This window comes from Patagioenas fasciata, chromosome 2, assembly GCF_037038585.1.
Source record: "Patagioenas fasciata isolate bPatFas1 chromosome 2, bPatFas1.hap1, whole genome shotgun sequence".
Lineage (NCBI taxonomy): Eukaryota > Metazoa > Chordata > Aves > Columbiformes > Columbidae > Patagioenas > Patagioenas fasciata.
In genome coordinates, this window is record NC_092521.1 from 31,620,077 (window position 1) to 31,639,869 (window position 19,793).

At 45.7% G+C, this 19,793-nt stretch overlaps 1 protein-coding gene across 2 annotated transcripts in view; it reads left to right on the forward strand.

The window, feature by feature from the left end:
• Nucleotides 1-19,793, forward strand: part of TPD52 (tumor protein D52) — a 49,930-nt gene that overhangs the window by 1,582 nt on the left and 28,555 nt on the right. Inside the window, exon 1 of one of the 2 annotated variants that reach the window (XM_065831112.2) lies at nt 7,574-7,722. The exons of the other annotated variant lie outside the window; for it this stretch is intronic. Coding sequence (XP_065687184.1) covers nt 7,701-7,722 — 22 coding nt within the window. The 5' untranslated portion in view covers nt 7,574-7,700. Of the gene's footprint in view, nt 1-7,573; nt 7,723-19,793 lie in introns of those variants that run through there. 2 annotated transcript variants of the gene reach the window in all.

Genomic DNA, 19,793 nt, shown 5'->3' on the forward strand with positions numbered 1-19,793 from the left:
TGTAATGACTTTCCTCCAAAATTGCACATGAAAACCACCTTGCTTACAGAATCACAGAATGAATCAAAGAATGGTTGGGTTTGGAAGGGACCTCCAGAGATTATCTAGTCCAACCCACCTGCTAAAGCAGGTTCACCTAGAGGAGATTGCACAGGAATGTGTCCAGGCAGGTTTTGAATGTCTCCAGAGAAGGAGACTCCACAACCTCTCTGGGCAGCCTGTTTCAGTGCTCTGCCACCCCCAAAGTAAAGAAGTTTCTCCTCATGTTTAGAAGGAACCTCTTATGCTTCAATCTGTGCTGGCTGACCCTCATCCTATTGGTGGGCACCATTGAAAGGAGTCTGGTCCCATCCCCTTGACACTCATCCTTGAGATATTTATAAGTACTGATAAGATCCCCTCTCAGCCTTCTCTTCTCCAGGCTGAACAGACCCAGTACTCTCAGTGTCTCCTCCTAAGAAGCTCCAGACCCCCCATCATCTTTGTAGCCCTGGGATGCTGGGAATGCGCAGCAGCCTTTGCTGCCATGAAAGGAACAGAATGTACTGAAACCAAGAGTGTCTATTAATCAGATTCATAGCAGTAACTCAGACTGTTTATTTAGTGAAGTAATGGAAATGGAAAACATGTAATGCAAAAGTACAGTTTTAGGAGAGTAGGGGGATTTTTTAGGTACAGCTATTGACCCAGTTTGTTTTTGTGTATCAGTCATCTGGAGAGCTGCTGTTGTGGTGGGGACTGAGACTGGAGCTCTCAAAGCATCAGCTGAGCACATCTTGAGCTGAAAGAAAGACCTGAGAGATGCAACTTTGGAGTGGGGGTGCAAACATGTGTATGTGGCCCAGGTAGTGCTGTAGGAGGGCAGAGTACAACTCCAAGAGGTGTAAGTTCTCCTTTAGGTCAGACAACTGCACATACACTGCTTGCAATCAGCCAGCAGTGTTGCTTTATCATGGCTTACGCAGCCTCAGCGATTGCATGGGAAATAAAACCATCCTCATGCTTGTATTTAGCACAGGCACTGATGTGTAATTCAGGTGCAAGATGTACAGGCTTTTGCAAATGAAACAAGTACTGGGATTTTCTCTTTGATGGGAGAAAAAGTAAAATCAAAACCACTTGCTCAGGCTGGGGATGGCAGATTGTTGACTTTGTAGAACCACATCTGTGCCTCCTTGCTGCTGATGAGCAGGGAGGTGGCTGCCCCATATTTTGACATCTGGTGGAAGTTTGGGTTCACTGGGCAATCAGATAAAATCTGTGGTGGTTTTAAACAAATAGATATATGGTGGGAAAGGAAGTGAGGAGGCTTGCTCTATCTATTTTGTTGTGGCTGGCACTATGAGTACAGCCTGTTTGCTTTGGGGCAATTTTGAGGTGGGATTTTGCAAGGAGTTTCAAAATGAGCTTTGCAAGATCAGGTAGGAACTGTGTTAAGACATGCAGCATAGTTGGCTTCACAGTAGTCTGAAGGAAAAACTAATGTGCATGAGTTACATCTGATTTGTGCATCTTATGTGTTGAGAATGTGTTTCTAAGTGAGATGGTGATGGAACTGCCTACTGGGTGGGCAATGGCAGCAGGGAGTAGGCCCTGTTACTAGTAAAATATTAATGAGATGAATGAATCTTTAATCTCAGTGTTTGTAGTCTAATTTGTTCTTATTTTCACTTTACTTTTCACTGAAATGCCTTATCAATGACAACAGTGATATGCTTAGAAGCTTGAAACAATGATCATCTGTCTTCAAGAGGCTAAATGCTACATTATCAAGGAACTATGAGGCTTGACTTTTTGTTTGCAAAATAGGGAAGGAAAAAGTATCTACCAAGGGAATGTAAAGACTGGATTTCTAGGGCTTGTGTTATGCAAGTGAGTAGGCTTTTGCAATAGTTTTTTCAACTTGTAAAAAATCCATTAATAATTTGTAGCAGTTTTAGTTAACTGGGTCATTGCCTTTTTCATCCCTTGTAACATTTTAGTTGGACTTGTATATATTTCTTGTGGCTCTGCTCCTGCCTTTTTTGTCTGCTTCTAGCAAATTATGTATAATCATTGTGTTTTGGTTTGCCAGTAATAAAGTGGATGTGGTAATACCTAGTCATCTCACAAGAGTATACTGAAAGTTAACTACAATTTGAAAAGCAACCCTAGATCCTCTGGTTCTTAATTACCATGTAGTAACTGTACAGCACTGCAGCCTTAAAAGTAATTTAGTAATGAGTAACTGAAGACATGACCTCATTTTATTCTTAGTATCAATTTTTAGAGTGTGAAAATATTTCATTTAGTCAATTTTCTAGAACAGAGACTTTGACTGATTAGCAGTTAGTTGACACAGATATAGTTTAGCTAAAGCTTTATCTACAGTATATTTACTACAGCAATAGAGGTGCTTGCTGCAGATGGTAATGCATGTGACAATGAAAGGACTATGTTCCCTAAGCAATATATGTCATAACGAAAACAGCTCGGATGAGTGAGAATACCACATCATTCCTGGAGCTATAATTGAGCAAATGCTACCAAAGGATGCTGTGGTACAAAAGTAAGTAATAAGGAGTTAGAAACATTTATTCTGCTCACAAGAGAAAGCAAAGAGGGAGGGTGGGAAAGGGCGGAAATAAGGAGAAGTACAAAGTATTCCTAGGTATACACGAGTTTTAGTACCATGTAAGGGGAAAAATAGTGACGTTAACATCAAATTAATAGTTACATTTTATCATTGTTTTTCATTTGATGAAGCACATCCATGTGCACGTCTATGCTGAGTTTCTTGTGTCTCATTCAAAACAAGCCTGGTTACGAGTTTGAGGGTCCTAATTAAAAGAAATATATCAGTACTCTTCCTTCACTGGGAAATGATAAAATAACAAGGACACAGACAAAATCAAAATCCTTGAAGTGTTGTAGCTCTCCCTCTAGTGCCTCTACAGCAGATTTAACATGGGGTTTGATTTTTTTTTTTTTAATTTTTTTTTACTGCCCTCCTCCACAAAGCTTATTTATCCCACACTTCTAGCAGCTGTGCAGTGAGTGTTCAGTGCTGCCACTGATGGGATCCATGAACTCCCAGCTAAGAGCCTTTTGCACGAACCCAGTCACATTAGTTACAGGAAACAAGCTTCATGCAGGCAGGTGTCACAAGCCTGGTCCTTTGATGGAAGGTTTAGTTCCTGTAGGGATTTTGGGATATGGCCTGGGACAAATAACTGTCTTACAGCTACCTGACCACTGTGCAATGCTCAGGGTAGCTCCGCTATGGTGGACTACTCAGCTGAAGACCTCCAGGTTCTTTTGGATGCACCTTCAACAGCCCTGCCCTTAATGTGTCCACACCGACATGATTAGAACTGTGGGGTAATTATCTTCTAAAGCATTTATCCGACCGAGAGTTTAACCCCGACTTGCAAAAGTAACCTTGGACTTAGAGATGTTTGGGCATTTAAAGAGGCCAAAAGGTGTCTGCAGATATTTTCAGCAACATACTGCACTTTGCTTGCGGTGAGGTGGGACCATATGGGATTTTGGAATCACACTAGGCTTCTGCTTATCTATCCCAATGTGTACATAGGTATGATCTCAACCTGTAGACGCTAAGAGGTGTCTTCCCCAAATGGTGTTTAGCAGAAAATACACGAGTCAAAACTCTTTCTCTTGCTAGTCAGACGATACCCAGCCTTAAAGAAGCACTCGCAACTTCAGCGTCTCTTCTAACAGTACAGTTAACTGGGCACGGGCAATTTTGCTTTGAAGTTTTAATGTTGCCTCAGGTGGGATGTATTGCATGGGATTTCTGACCCAATATATGCCCTTCTTTAGCTGCCAGTAAGTGCTTCCAGGATATGCCTGATGCCTCAGGAAATAACATCGAGAGGGGTAGTGAGCTTGCTTGTCTGTGTTCTTTCCCCTAATATCCCACTGATATCCACATAGCCTATGGCAAGTATAGGTCCACTGAGCAGCTACAGTTTTTACTTATCTGTGACACAGATGGTTCAGTATGTGCTTGTCTACCCTGTTGAAAGGGTTTTGAATTTGCACTTTGCAGGACAGTGCCCAAGCCAGCAGGTCACGAGGAAGTGGCTGCCGGGTGAGTCTGAGTGTGGTGTGAACACTGCCCTGCTGCCTTGCCACCAGGGCTGTTGTGTGGGGAGGAGACAGAAAAAACCAACCACCACCCCTCTGTGTTCAGCTATGTCACGCTGGATATTTAATAATGTCCTTAGTGGAATGCAGTTGAGTGACAAGGCTTTTCTCTCACTAAAATTTTATGTCAGATTCTTTTGATCCCATGAATGTTGTTTTTTTCCTTGCGCAGTGGAAGCTTTTCCATTGGAGGAACTGAACTTCTTCCTGTCCCAAGGCAGGGTGCTTCCCACTGAGCTTGGGACAGGTTTATGGGAGAGAAGAGCGAATTAAACTTGGGTTAGGTTAACAAAATCCTTCTAGTCACTCACTTAAAAAGGAGCCAAGCTGATGGTGCTTTTTTACTGCATTTTTGGAACAAAATGTTGGACACATTCCTTAGGAAGGATTTCTCCCAGAAGATGACTCAAGGCTGTGAATGAATGGAAGACATTTTATGCCAAGTACAGTACTACAACCCTGGCAAGGCAAAGGATTCAGGACAGATTTCTTTTGCACTTTCTAGTGCTGAGGTGTTGTGACCTACATGATTCAGGTCTAAAATGCTTTGGGACTTGGCTGTCTCGGTAGACACAGCCCACTCAGCCCACTTACAGTTGGACAGTCTTGATTGTGTTTGCCATTTGATCCACATAACAGCTACCCTGAACTAGTATAACCTATCATCATCCAATTCAGCTCGGTGTATGTAGGTAGGTATCCGTTTGGAGGTAATTGCATTTGTAACTATGGCAGGAAAGCTAAAGGGTGGCAAGGTTCTTTGAAAAATAACTAGTTGTCTTAAATCTGGATTCTTCAATTACCTTGGAAGTATTAATTCTTTGAAACCTTGGCCTTTATTCACTTCTGGCTGCCTTGCCTGTTATTTGCAATAAACAGTTGATCTAGGAGGATTATGTTTTAAAACTGGTCTCTGCTTGCACAGTGGGAGATCTGGCCTATCTCTATGGCAGGGCTCCGGGAAGGCTCATGTGTTGCGAGTGTGAAATGAAACGTGACATACGGCTATAACGTGAGCTGTTTCTGCAGTTGCCACCCTACTTGTATTCCCATAAAATAAATTATATTTATGGGAGAGGCTCAGTCCTACTCAGGACAAAGTATTTTGAAGTCCTATATTTTGATAGGTAGTCTTAAGTTCAAATAGGTTCACCTTCTATACATGCACGTGTTTTTTTATTTTTTCTTTTATTTTTATAACTGGAGGAAACAAGAAGTTGCAAGTGCAAAGCTCAGCAGCTCAGTTACAACTCTAGTCCTATTGTCCTTAATTTTTGTCCTTTTTCATAAAGGCAACAAGACCTTCAGGGCAGATTCAGTCTTCTCAGTTTGTGTGTTTATATTCTACGATCATAATTGGAGCCTGTAGGCAATGTTCATACTACTTTTAATAGGCAGCAGTTTGAGTAACAAATACTCATTACAACGATTCTGTCTCCTCACTAGTCAGGGCTATGTGTAAAAAGGGAATATGCCATTGTATTTGGAGATGGTGGGTTTTGAGCATCTTTACATCTAAAATCTTTCAGGACAGGGCAGCTGGGGACCTGGTTGGGCTCCAAGCCCCATTGTCACTTTGAATGGGCCGCAGCTCCTAGGAAAATCAAACTTCAGAGTGCGTAAGGGAACTGGGAAGGGAGGATTTCTAAACCTAGACACCGAGTTCAGCAAAATGGGTGCAAGCCCATGTACAGGTATTTCTCAGCTGGGTGGGCACTAAGTGACTCAGCAGGGGTGTACTGCACTCAGACCCAAGTGGGAGTTTCATTAGCAGAGCATATTGAATCAGCTCTCCAGGTAATACTCCTTGCCTGATCGCTAGCTCTTGCTTTTTGGGATGTGCTGCTGAGATATCCCTTCCCCAGAAAGAAGTAGTGAGATGCTGACAACTTCATGGCTCTGCAGTTTGGTTCCCAACAGGCATTTAAGCGCTGCCGGGGTGGCTGCTAGTGTAAAGTACTTGCACAGAGGGGCAAATTTTAATGCTGTTGATATCCTTCCACTGTAATTATAGATCATGTATCAGCTGCTCAGTGGAAAAGCCCGGGACTTCAAGTGGAGTGCTGTAGGAAAAAAATCTATTATTTTTTCTTCTAGAGAGTAAAAGCAGATGTACCTTCTCAAATACCTGAGTTTATCGTTTGAAAGAGTCATAAAATGTATCTGAGATGTGGGATGAACTTGGGGTGAGAATCATATATTTAAGCAAATTAATTTCTGTGCTGTGAGATGAAACAAGGTACAAACATGCAGGGATATAATATGATCCACTTGCTATTTTTATGGCACCATTGTAACAACTTCCTGCTGTAGCTATGCAGATCCTAGAATACCAGCAAGTGTTCCTTTACCCTAGAAAAAGCTCACATTTCTCAGCTGCTTCACAGACTGAAAGATACCTGGATTTGCTACTGCTGTTATCCAAAGCAAGGACATCCTGAGTCGGCACCTTCTGACTCTCTATTGTGCTCTGCTTTAGCATGTGACTGTGCATGCTGAACGCTGGTGACAATTTGGCTATTCACACAGCCTCACGCTGTGGAGGCCTTGCCGCTCATTCTGCACAAACATTGATCTTTTTGAACAAACAAATCCATAGATGTTAAGCCCAGGGATTTGAAAAGGGTGGAGTAAAAGATCTGCTTGGTGGCTTCATATTCTTGATAGTTTTGTAAAGCAGCTTGCTTGGCAAACTATAATACATAACGGAAGCTTCTCTGCGCTTAATGATATTTTAATAGAAAGAGCACGGATTTCAGCTAGGAGAGTTGTTGGTGGTTTTCAACTGTTAAAAGTCTCTTTAATGGATCCACAATGCATCAGTTTGCTTGGTGTAAGTGCTAGCGAGTCTTGCAGGAGAACCTCTCAAGTGCAAATAGAATCACAGTTTAATTTCTGTAACGTGGTACAATTTGTGAGGGTGCATGTGCTTTGCTAGCAAATGCATAACAAATAGGAGGCAGAATGGACAACAGTGGCTTCCACAGCAGCACAACTGGATGTCTTATGCAGCCTCTTCCTGCTCGTAGCGGTAACTTCAGACAGCAGGTTGTTCTTGCCTTTCCTCGCCCAGCCTGTGCAACGCTGCGTTAACAGATGCCCCAGGGGCAGCAGCACCGCACAGAGCCAGGGGAGAAAAATGCCACAGATAGTGCTTGGCTGAGCGGAAAGCACTGCGGCCGGGGCTGCAGTGGGACAAGCCTATAGTTTCGGCTTCAGAGCGGCTAGAGCCGGATTAAAAGCACCGTGGGCGCGTAACGCGAAGACTCGCTCCACGGTGAATCGCTTCGGCCGGTTCCTCGACGTCCCGGCACTGGCTGGCGCGGCTGCCGGACAAGGGGCCCGTACTACCCGGCTCCCCCGCTGCGGTCCCGCCCCGGCCGCGCTCCCCGGTCCTCACCTGGGCGGGGCGGGGCGTGCGCTGACTGACGTGCGGCGGCCTCGCCCCCACGGGCGCGGGCGGTGCCTCTGCTGCCAACCAGCAGCCGGCGGGGGGAGGCGGCGGTTGCCGAGCCGGAGCGAGGAGCGCGGGGAGCGGCGCCGGGGCGGCCATGGAGCCCCCGAGGGACCAAGGTGGTGCCGGGGGGCGGTGGGGGCTGCTGCCCGCCTCAGGCGGCCCCGCGCGGCGGGTGGCGGTGCCTGGCACTGCCGTGTGCCGGGGGATGGCGGTTCCCCTCGCAGCCCTTCTGCCGCCGGCACGCCCGGCCCGGACCAGCCCTGCCCAGCCCGCGGCGGGCCCGGCTGGGCGCTCTCCGTGTTCCGCTCCGCGTCCTCGGGACAGGGCGGGGGTGGAATCTCCTCACGAGGGAACTCCCGTGGCGGGCGGGAGGGCTCCTCTGCGAGAGCCGAGCGCGCACGGCGGGGGTAACTCCACGGAGCCCGGGGCCGGTGCGGGAGAGGGACCCCGGCCTGTGGCGGGGCTGCGCCTCACGCCGCCCGTCGGCTCGGAAAATGCGGAACCGGGGGCCGGCTTCGCGCCGGGGCGGGCGGCGGAGCCCGGGGCAGCCCCCCCGCCGTGGGTACCGCCACTGCCTGGGGGGCCGCGGGCATAGGCAGTAAATCCCGGCCTTCCTACTGGGGTTGGAGAGGAAAGCAAACTTTCTGTTTTCACCTTGGAGCAAAAGTAGCGTGCTTCCATTTTACCAGTGTGTTACTTTTGGTTAACTGGTGGTGTTCGTAGGGTTCATTCCCTCTTAACTCTCTCCGTGCCAGGGCTGCTCAGCAGCTGGCAGCTCCGTTTTGGGAGCTGCCCCGGGGCTTCTGAGCGGTGCCGGGGCTGGCACCTGCGGGCAGTCACCTGCACGGCCCTGTGGGCTGCAGAAGACCATGGGGCTTCGATGGGGCTTCACCGATGTGCACTTTGCCTGGGGGAGACTGTTGTCAGAGCTGCCGCGGTTGCAACACTCTCCTTGAAACTTTGTGGTTTATTTAAAAAAACAAAACCTTGGGACTGCTGCCCAAGAGAGTAGGTGGTGCCTTGAAATGAACATGGACAAAGCAGATCTCCTGCTCTAAGAGAGTCTCCCATGAAGGTATATTGTGTATATTGTACTGATCAATGCGTAGTCAGAGTCTGTTATATATGGTGTTGTACTGAGTTATACACCAGCTGCTTTCCACTGAATGGAGTAAGGTAGGCCAGGGTCAGTTAAGTTACTTTGAGTAAGCTGGTAGGGCTGCTTGGCCCAGCTCAGTGCCTGTGCCCTTGGACTGATTGTGTTCAGTGTTTTCCTGCTCAGCATGCTTGGGACAGTAGGATGTGGGTGTCATGCTGGACACACACAAGGTGCTGGGAGCGCTGCCCTGACTCTGTGCAGCCAGGTGAGCTGGTTCAGGTGCCAGCCTTGATCTGTCTGTGCACTCATGTGTTTCCAGGCTGATGTGGTGCACTTGTATAATTAGCAATGACTTCTGCTTTTCTCTGTGTATATAGCAAAAAGGGCAGGTTATCTTTGCCAGAGCAAAGATAATGTAGTGAGGCGTTGAAGGCTGAACCTCCTCAGAGACTTTCTTTCAGTCATTCTGAAGTCTTGTGTCTAACTTCAGTATATACCTTATGAAAAGAACCTCCAGAAAACAAACCTCCAAACCCTGTTCTTGGAAACTAACACATAGAACTATTCTCCTAGAAAACAGCACAACTGTCTGTTTGATCAGGGTATTAATTCCAGCTGCAGGAGCATTAGCACATGTTTCAATGTTTGACCTGAAGTTCTTTCTTTGCATTTGAGCCTATTAAAGGGCAAAGATCTTTATTGAAACTGTAGGGTCTTGGACAACTTCTAATGGAAAAGAAGAATAAAATAATCTCCTCAAAAGCTTTACTGACAATGCTGCTGCTTTTTAGAGGCTCGTTTTGCTACTGAACTCATGTATAAATACTGCTTTGTATGAGGAGGGTATTGCACCTCAGATTGTACATCAGAATCTAGTGTGACATAAGTGACTGTTATGGCACAAACATGGTGCAACACCTTCCTTCTCTGCCTTCTTTTTGGAGGTAAATATTTCTTTTTCAGGTGAGGTGAAGACCTGCAGGTACGGTGGGAAAATCTAGAATACCCAACACATTTGTGGTAATGGATGGTTTCTAATACCCTGCTGCTTAGCACTCAAAGACCCATTTCCCTGGCAGATTTGAGTGCTTGCATTGGAAACTGTGCTTGATGATACGGTATTACTCACCAAAGCCACGTACTTGGGCTAAAAACCAGGCTGCCAGGTCCTGTATGTGGGGCTGGCTTCAACATTCTGGATCGCCTACTCTAACCAGAAACTAATTTGTTTAAAAGTATGAATCAGAGGTTGCACTTTTCGTTTTTATGATGACAGCTTTCTCAGCTAGCGAAAGTTAGCAGGTGGGAAGAAAATCTAGGTTGTAGTTAAGAATGTGGTTAGACTGAACAAGGCTAATCCTCTGGATGTATAACGTGTTAAAGTCTTCCCTCTCTCTTGAGTGATCAGGTATGGCAGCTGTCCTAAAACAATTGTTACTAGCCTACCAGTACCAGCATCAGAGCTATTTGGCAATTTTTCACTTGAAGTGTCTTTGTTTTCAGCGAAGGAGTGTTTGGCCTGGCTGTGTGCATCTGCATGGTGCTCAGTGCCCTTGGACTGCTCTGGAAAGCTTGGGATGCGAGCACTTGGGGTCTCTTGTTCTGTGATTACAAGCACCACAGCAGAAGGGTTGGGCTCAAGCCAAGTGGATCTAATGTTCTCCTGAGATGAGGAGTCCCTTGCTCTATTGCTTTGTGTTAAGTTGCTATGAACAAAAATGTAGTCTGTCACTGTATGGACTCAGTCAGGTAAGGGACTAATAACTGCAGTTGCATTTGAACAGAGATTCTGTGTGTTTTTGTGTTGTGTTGTGTGTTTTTTTTTTTTCAATTGTGTACCTGGTTTTGCTAGCAAAGAGTCTCTCGGTGACTTGCCGCTGTTACTGTTAGTGCTGGTGCAGTTCACTGGAAAAATAAGGATGAAACTGCCTCAACAGTAGAAGCGATGTGCTGATGTGTTCTGAACGAGGAGACCGTGTCACTGAGCAGTTTCATGAAGACGTGCAGCATGGCACAAACAGTTACCCAGCAATACTGCACCTCCAATGTTGTGTTTAGGTGGTTCCTCTTATACTTCAGCAGCTCTTCGCTTATGTAACCTGGTGTCTTTCAAAATCTTCTGGTTACATGGGACTTAGGAGTCCCAAAACACTATACATGATTTCTCTACGAGAGTATCCAAGCCTTTCTTTCCTTGAATTGCATTTTTGGGGCTGACAGAATGGACTTTAATGTTCCTTTTGTGCAGACAGAACTTGTTGCTGGCAGTAGGACAGATTTCCTCATTGTTCTAATAGACAGAGCCGCACCTTTTTCTACTGCTTTATTTGTTTTCTTTATCACTAGGTACTTGCAGTAATGTAGGTAAGTTGCTTGTTTTTTTTTTTTTTTTTACCTTACCGTGCAATTGTGAAATCAAACACTTGTAAGCAAATAAGAGTGGACAGCTGTTGTCAGAACTGCGAAGGAAGAATGATTTAACTGAACTGGGCGTCTGTAGCAGTGACTTGAAGATGAAAGTGGAATAAAAATAGCAAACCAGTTATATCAGTAGGTCCCTTGAACAGCAGCAAGTCTTCCCCTCTCTTGCATAAAAAATGCTGGGGACAGGGGGAGAATCTCATTGTTGTGGCTCAGGCTGAGGATCCCTGCTTGACAGGGCAGTGTTATGTGAGTTATTTAGTGTCATTGCTGTCCTCCTCCCTCCCTCAGCGCATGAACGAGGTACTGAGATGCGGGGGATCCATACAGCATGTTGGAGGGACGCTAGAGCAGCTGGCACACAAGTGGACGCTTGGTACCGGGGCTGGGTGGGCAGCCGGAGGCTGGAGCTGTGTCAGCTGTTCCTGCCCCTTCCAACACTTGAACTCTTGGTTCATGCTCACACTCACTTCAGGGAGCGGAGGAGAGAGCCTGTCTGGCTCTCTGATAGCACAAGGAGTCGGTTGCTTGTGGCGTGCATGGACCTGCTGTCCCTGTTCCTTGTAACCAGTGCTATCACGTGCAGTCAAGAAAATCCTTCACCCAGCCACAGTAAAGTCTGCTCTCAGACCTTCAGGGTGGGGAAGGCTTAGCTGAGGATCTGCTTCCTTTGATCCTCAAATGAGGCCAAACTGTAACTGCTCGAGGCTTTTAAAATCCCAGTGACATGAAATTGATGCAAGTCTTGTTTGTTCCAGTTTCCCACACTTGAGGCCCTGTGAAACAGCCTACGGGTTCCCCTTTCTCTTGTTGCAAACCCACATGTGAGCAAGGAGAGACCTTGGAGGCTCGGTCTGACCTTGCTGGCTCAAAACAAAGCACTGCACCTCGGCTCTGGTTTAAGAACTGTGCTGGCGCAGGCTGGGCAAGCGCCTTCCTCTGCTTCATCTGGGCGCTTTGTGGGTAAAGTGGAACAGCTGATTTTTATGGCTGAGGTTGGCTGGCATATGCTGACACCTCTCCTAAAGACAGCCAGGGCACAAGTGCTATTGAGCTGCTTTCAGCTGTGCCTAGGGACTTCTGAGCACGGCCCCTTCCATCTGCAGGGGTTGGCAATAACTGTGTACTGCAGTAGTCTGCCTTGGGAATTTTATTTGAATTAATTTTGTTGCTCCTTTCTATGTTGTATTTGCATTTTTTCCCCTTGTCTTCTACAGCTGCTAAATACAGTAGCCCTTGACTAACAGTCTCTGCTTCACAAGCCAGATCTGAGCAGTCCTGGGAGGAGGTGCGTGGTAAGGGAAATGGGTGTTGGGGCTTCTGATGCTTTTTGCCTCGCACTGACCCTGCTGGGTGAGGGCACCCTGAAAGCTGCTTGTGCTGCCCTGAGTGTTGCAAAGGCTGGGGTGCTGGGTGGGCTTCATCCTCTTCCATCACGACTGTTTTCTTCTTCAACAGGAAGGGGTCTGGGGAGTTTTCATGGGGAGGGAGCCCCTCAAGCAGTATGGAGAAGTCTCCTGTGAAGTCAAGGGACTGGATTTACCATGTAAAATCAGTGAGTTGTTTGTGGATTGCTGTTTCCTGAGGGTGCTGGACGTTACTGCAGGTAAAGGAGCATATCAGCTGTATCTCTTCAAAAAGTGATGTTTCCATGGCAGCAAATATGGTGCAGGGAGTCTTCTTGAAAGCCAGTGTTTTCTTGACCAGCTTTCAAAAGAAAAAATGCAAACAACTCCATTCTTAGTTTAATAGGAAAGAACAAGTGTTGATTGCTGAACCCAGTGCAGCAGATGTCTGATGGGTGCGAGTTTTCTCATGTTTTTAGGGGGAGCTCACCTCCAGATAGGATGATGATGACCCCACTGTTGCCTCTACCACAGTGTTTGTAATATGGGCACTTCTGGTTTGCTGTATAGAGGAAAGGAGGTGTTTAAGGTTGTCCTTTTAATATCCAGCAGTGAGTAAGCAGAAAAATGTCAACCAAAGGGTGACTGAAAGGGAAAGCAAGCATTAAGTGAGATTAAGCACTAAACTGAAATGCTCTTGTTCAACCAAAACTGTCACTCTGTGTCAGCTTCAATTTAAGTCTCCAGAGGGACAGCTTTCCCTCCTGTTAAAGGTAGCGAGCATTTTCAAAATCACTCATATTCAGGTGTGCATTAGCCAGAGAGACTGGAAGCCTTCATTCAAAAACCTTGTATTGAAGGGTAGGCTTTAAACCACAAGTCGCCTCTTTTGAAAAGGGCTGCAGTAACATACCAGCTACCCTTAACTTTCTAATCTGGATCTCTCCTGAAGATTCAGGTTGCTTCTGCCATTTCCTCTTGCTCCTCTTCCTTCTTTTCCTTTGCTCTGGTTAACAGAGCTGAAAGAACATGTAGCTGTGTGTTGGTTTTGGCAATCTGGCAGAGCGATACCGTGAACTGGGGTAACTGATGTTGAATATGGTTGCCCTGCTCTGAAAACGTTTCTCTCTGGCAGATGTGTAGACAGCTGTATGGATTTTTTTTCTGCTATTGCAGCTACAAGTGGTGGCAATTGTTGGGGTAAGTCTGCAGCCAGTCACCCTTGCAGGGAGTGCGCTGGTGCCAGCAAATACTGGTGTGCGGAAAAATGCTCATTGTGCTATCACTTGCTCCTGAACAGAAAGGGATGGATTGATGCTATCTAGTGAGAAACCAGGGCTACTATTGTGGTGTGAATGCTGTCACTGAAAGACCCAGCTTTCCTGTTTCACAAGCTGACTTCTCTGTTGCAGAGTGTGAGAGCAGAGCAGTGAGTGTTCTGGGGTGCTCACTGGCAGTCCAGTTTTCCAGCAGATGTTTCTGCTGCCTTGGCCAAGCCTGAGACGCTCCATTAATTTCTGCAGAACTGGGATCTGTAGAGAGATGCTGTGTCACACATGGCTCAGAGTGACAGGCTTCTGAACTGCCCCTCTCCTGCTTGTAGCCTACCAGCAGCACAACAAATGTGTGCTGTGCTTAAAAACTTCACAGGCAAAGAGGAAGCATGCTTTGTGTGCTTGTATATTAAAAAAAAAAAAAAGTTTTGAGAATTTATTGTTAGTGTTATTGAAATTTTAATGATCTAATTCAATAATTATTATTAGTTTAGATCTTATTATTACTACAGAAAAAGCCTATTTTTGCATGTGGAATGTCAGTAATAATAAAAGTAATGTTGTTTGCACTTAGTTTGTACACCTTTCCTGGTGTTATTCTCGTCCTTTCCCTGGCTTCTGAGGCTGGTGGTGGCAGGGGTACTATAGGAAGTTGTCAGCATTGTGAATCCTTTGCTGGGAGGAATATGATGTTGGTGGCTGCTTCTTTCTCATTTTAGGATCTACTGGGGTATTTCTTTTATGTTTGCTAGCATGCTTTTTACACGTTTGCTCTTTATTTCATTGCTCTGCAAGTTCCATATTACATCTAAATCTATTATATCAAACACCTTTTATGTGTTTCAGGTACTATTTATTTCTGTTTTTGTTACCTCCAAAATAGTTTTGTCCAACTGTGGATTTCCATTGGTGATTGACTTTCTTATAGCTGTGGGGTCTCCAGTGTCAACCCCTCTGCCTTACTACTCATCGTACCATTCCTGTGCTGTCACATCCCATGTCTCTGCTTTGAGCTACGCCAAGTAACACAAAGCTGCAGGCAGAGCAAGCCTGCCAGGCATCTAGTCCTGAGGCCTTGTGATCTCGCTTCAAAGCTCACGGCCTGTTGGGAGCAATGGCAATACGGGATCCTGGGGTAACAGAGGCTGGTGAGCAGCTTCAGCTTGCTGGGGTGGTGGGGGAGGCCAGCAGGGGCAGAGCAGCAGTTTTCTGCCTGTTTTGCTTTCCCTTCTGTAGCAGCTAGAGGGGAGTGGAGTTTCATCAGAGCCCCCTAAGCCTGAGATACAGATGAAAAGATGTACCAAGGGACGTGACCTGGACTGGGGTCGGTGTTTTCAGTCAGGTGCTTCCCCTGTGCTTCACTAGGATCAGAGCCCATGCTTCATGGTGATCTCAGTTCATGAGAAGAGCCTTGAGAACACTGAAAAAGAAGCTTTGTAAGTGATGCTTCTTAGCTGTTCTTTAGCATGGCAAAACTGCATGTTTCTGCTGTGAGCACTGGGGATGTCACTGACGTCTGTTTTGTTTTGTTTACTTTTTTCTAAAGTACTTTAATTAAACTCTAACAAGAGCCTTAACTTGAGCAAAAAGCGATCCTACTCATCCTTCTCTCTTCTTCTCTGCCTAAACGTGTATCAGATCAGGGCATTTAAATCTTGATTAACTCTATGTGGATAGCAGAATTTAAAAGAAACCCCCTGATGCTTCCACTTGAGTCAATGCTGTCTGAAATTCATTGCAGTGCTCTACAGCAGTCCAGTCCCTGGGAATACTCATGTATATATAACATCAGGCATCTGCAGCTGCTGGCAGGAAGGGCTGCCTTTCAAGAAGCCCTTTCTTTAGACTTGCATCTTCTGGTCCCCTGTAGTCTCTGCAGAGTGGTCTAGGGTGCTGACACATCCCCTGCTTTTCCTCATGCAGGGTTGCAGAAGTGGAGCTGGACAAGGACTTGCCTATAAGCATCTTTAAAGAAACTGTCCTCTATAGGACTTATGTAGGAACCAGTACTTCCAACCCCAAAGAAGGGTCAGGGGTATGAAATGGGCACAGCTCACGCTGGCTGAAATGTGTCTTATCCTCTAGCCACTGTAGCGCCCTGCAGAAGACAAATCCCTTTGGCACAGCTCAAAAGTGTTTTGCATACTTCAGAGAAGTCTCGAGAAGCAGGCTGAGGGCAGAGCAGAAGCCCCCAAATCAATTGCTGTTCTTTACCCTGCTGACTCTTCTGTGCGCTATGATTACTGTTTGCAAAGCTTAGTTTTATGCCTGAACATAGACAGGCTTCAGTCTACCTGAGTGGATCCCAGGCTGCTGCATGCTGTTTCCATAGCACCGCTCACATCTGTGCTAGGCAGTCCCTGAAGAGGGTTGCTGAGCAGCTGCCTGTGTTCAGGGTGAGAAGCATCAGGAGTAGTACCAGCCTAGTGCACAGGGTGGGGAAGGAGCCTTATTTAAATATTCAGTTTCCTGTTGCCAGATGTCACTGTCTTGGCAGAAGGAAAACAGGCTGTTTTACTGCAATGTGCTTTGCTTGGAGCCGTGAGCTCTTAAAAGCACCATTCATGCTGTGCATTTCATCTTCTTGACAAACCACTTGCAGTGTTGTGCTCTAAAACTGCTTTTAAAGGGCATTTGATCTTGAGTAAAAGGATAGACCTTCAGCGAGTTCTTGTTCTCTTCTTCCAGAACTGCTCTGTTGCCTACCTGGCAGGTATTTGTTTTACCTTCTAGGCCTCTTGGGGTTTCTTCTTTCTTGTGACAGCGCTTTGTGCCTGGTGCCTAGGCAGATTCTTCAGATGCTGCGCAGTCCCAAGTAGATGGCATATGTGCCCAGGACACATCCACCTGCTGTATCTGAAGCATTGCCTTGTGGTCTGTCACCACCTCAGGACTCACTTGAAGGAGCAGGGAGCAGAAGTGACTGCAGAGGATCCCAAAGGGACAACTGTCTGGACGCGTGAAGAAGGCCAGGTGGTGTGTCTGAAATGGCAAGCTGGGGTTGTACTGCTGCCTCCCAACCAACTGCTTGTCCCTGACTTTCTAACTGAGCAAGACTGAGTATAGCATGGGTCTGTCTCCCTACTTCACCTAGCTTTCAGACCCTTGCATGCCATCTTCCCCACCAGCTCCTGCTACAGGGTGCGTGGGGACCTCAACCCCAAGCTTGGGTTGGGGACTCACACTCCAAACCCAAGTTAAGGATGTGTGTTTGGGGGTATCCTGTGTCCAGTAAAGTTGCCCTTTAATTTATGTGGCTTAACTGCTAAAAACTCTGCTTCCAGCTGGTTACTACTGTAGTGGGATCTAAGTGCGGTAGTTTGGAAGGAGTGGAATACTTTAAAGCTTTACTATTGTTTACTCTAATAAATCAGTCCTTAAGGTGTGTCCTGGACACCCACTTTAAACCTCCTCATGTCAAGACTCCGAGGAAGGAATAAACAGTTGCTGCTGCCGTTTAAATAACTGTTTCTAGGAATCAGTCTTAAATACTAGCCTATTCTGAAATACATTTTCATTTGTTAATACACTTCTGGCAGATGCTGTGGTACAGCAGTGAGACCTGTCTGTATCTTACAAACTTCTATTTGAGCTTTGTATACTGATCTTGGTGCTCTGCCAGGACTGCAAATCAGTGTAAAAATGGTGCTTTCGGGGTTCAGTGCCTTGCTAGAAAGCATGTTAGCACTTTACTCGGCCTAGCAGAACAAGTGTGGACACTAAGCAGCTAGTAATGAACTTTGGAAAAGTAAAATGCAGTGGCTTTATGTCTATTTTTGAAAAAGATCTCGATTTCTAGATACGAAAGAATTCCGCTTTCCTGTCCTCTAAATACTTGTCAACTATCTTTTTTCTTTTTTTGGGGACGATCTCTGAGTTTTTCATGGTGGGGACAGAATTAAATTTTGGATTGCATTCAGAGAAATAAGTCTACTGCAAGTGCATCCTTTGTTACTCAATTCTAGCAACCAGTGTTACTGTTCAATATAAACTTGTTTAGTTGTGTTTCCCATCAAGGAAGGAAAAAACCCAGCAGCTCAGCAGGCACGGAGCAACTGCCAGAGACACTGCATCTGTTGTAGGACATTACTACTGTGTGCAGTGCCCCGCAAGCTGGTGCTGCTTCTCAGGTTGGTTAGACAGCACAGAGAGATTAATGGCTTTGCTGCAGTGTGTATGGGGGGTACTTGTTCAGTGTGTTTCTCCACAAATAATGGTTGTGAAGATTTGGTTTTAATAGTCTAGCAGTCCTTCAGGAAAGGTAGTCAGTGCTCTGAGAGAGTGGCTGGGATGGTAGGTGAGCCTTTTACCTCACGCGCCTCTCTGGGTGCGTTGCTTAAAACGCGAGCTTCTGAGCTGCAAGTTGTTTGCCCTATTAAGTGTATAATTTGTTCCTGCAAATCACAGACACCGAATCTTTAATTGAGAAACTTACACCACCCTTAAAGCATATTTGAGGCATCCTGCTTTGATATTTTTCTGTGTGGATTGCAGATGTGCATGAGTAGTGTGGTTGACAAGAGCAGCGGTGAGCAGGGAGAATTCATTTCTGCATCTTTCTAAACAGTTGAAAGTGGAAACTGGTGGAATTATTGCTCTGAAGCTGAATGGTTTCGGTTGGCTTGCATGCCTGTCACTGAGGTGTCTTGGTGTGAAAGACTTTTGGAGACTGCATAAGAAGTAAAGCAACTCAGCTGTCATGGAATCTGCAGAGCAACCTGTTGAATGCTTCCTGCAGTGGTGAGGGAGTGTTTTTGGAATAAACTGCAAAAGGGAGAGCTTTGCTAGAATATACAGTCATCTTTAATTCCATTCTAGCACAGTGATATGTGATATCTTTAATATGCATCTGTTTCTTATTTACAATTCAAGAGCAAGCTTCGCCTTGGTGAATCACAGAAACTTTTTTTCCCCTCTGATCCCCAATGGAAAGTACTTTCCTCTTAAAATGCATAGTTTGAGAGAGTGAAAATATGGAATGGGAAGGAGGATATGGAAGTCAAAGGAAGACCTCTGTGTGCCATCAAGAGGGGCTGAGAAGACTTAAGCTCTGATAAGTTGGGGACAAAGCAGGCATCAATAAAATAACTAAACTTCTGTAGGCTGCCTATTCCAAGGCTTTGATGCTAAATCCACACAGAACTTCTTTTGATTTGGGTAGAAGATTGTTGATAATAGAAAGTCCTTTGGGATATTGCTGAGCCTATTAGTAGTGTCACTAGAGAGGTCTTGTTTCCCCCCCGTGCAGGGTGGAGGCAGCAACATTTCTGAGCGGTGTGATAGCTCCTTAATAATAACACCGTATCACAGCTCCCTAGCTAAAATCCACACTTGGGGATTGACAACTGGGAACAAGCAGTATGCCAGTCACTGCTTGGATTTATCCCTCTTCAGTATCCTGGTACAGTTTTTATCTGGCTATGCAGAATGAATAACTGTGAATTGCATTATTAATGGCTACTTAAGCTCTAAATTATTCTGAGCGATTTCTGTGCTATGACATGCCAAACTTGATGTAACAGTAACCTGATGGGTATCTACTAGACCAATCCTTAAGCATGAAGGTTGAAAACTTTACCAGACTAATCCATTAAACAGAACCAATCCATTAAACTTGGTCTTGAGCATGACCAGTACTTAGAGTGGCTATGAATGTGTTTTTTTGTTTGATGTTTACAGTTGTGAAACAGGGTGTGTGATGGGTTAGTTTGTGCAGTAGGGAATGATACTAAACTTAGACTTCACTTAGTGGTGAAAAGTTTTATTCTTAGGGTTTGCAGTGATCTTCAGCTCCAGGTCAAATACTGTGAGGGGGCAACTTGTAAGAAACAGTGTAGTGCAGGTCTGGACCTGCTGCTCACTAAGAGCAGTGGAATTGTGCTTTTCTGAAAAAACAAAACCACAACCACACCCCCCCCCCCCCCCAACCAAAACCACACAAAACCTAACAAAAAAAAAAAAACAAACAAAACCTCCTTCCCTTCTTTCCTCACCGTGCCCCCACCCAGCTTTCAGGATTGAAGGTCAATTTCCTTCAAGACACATCC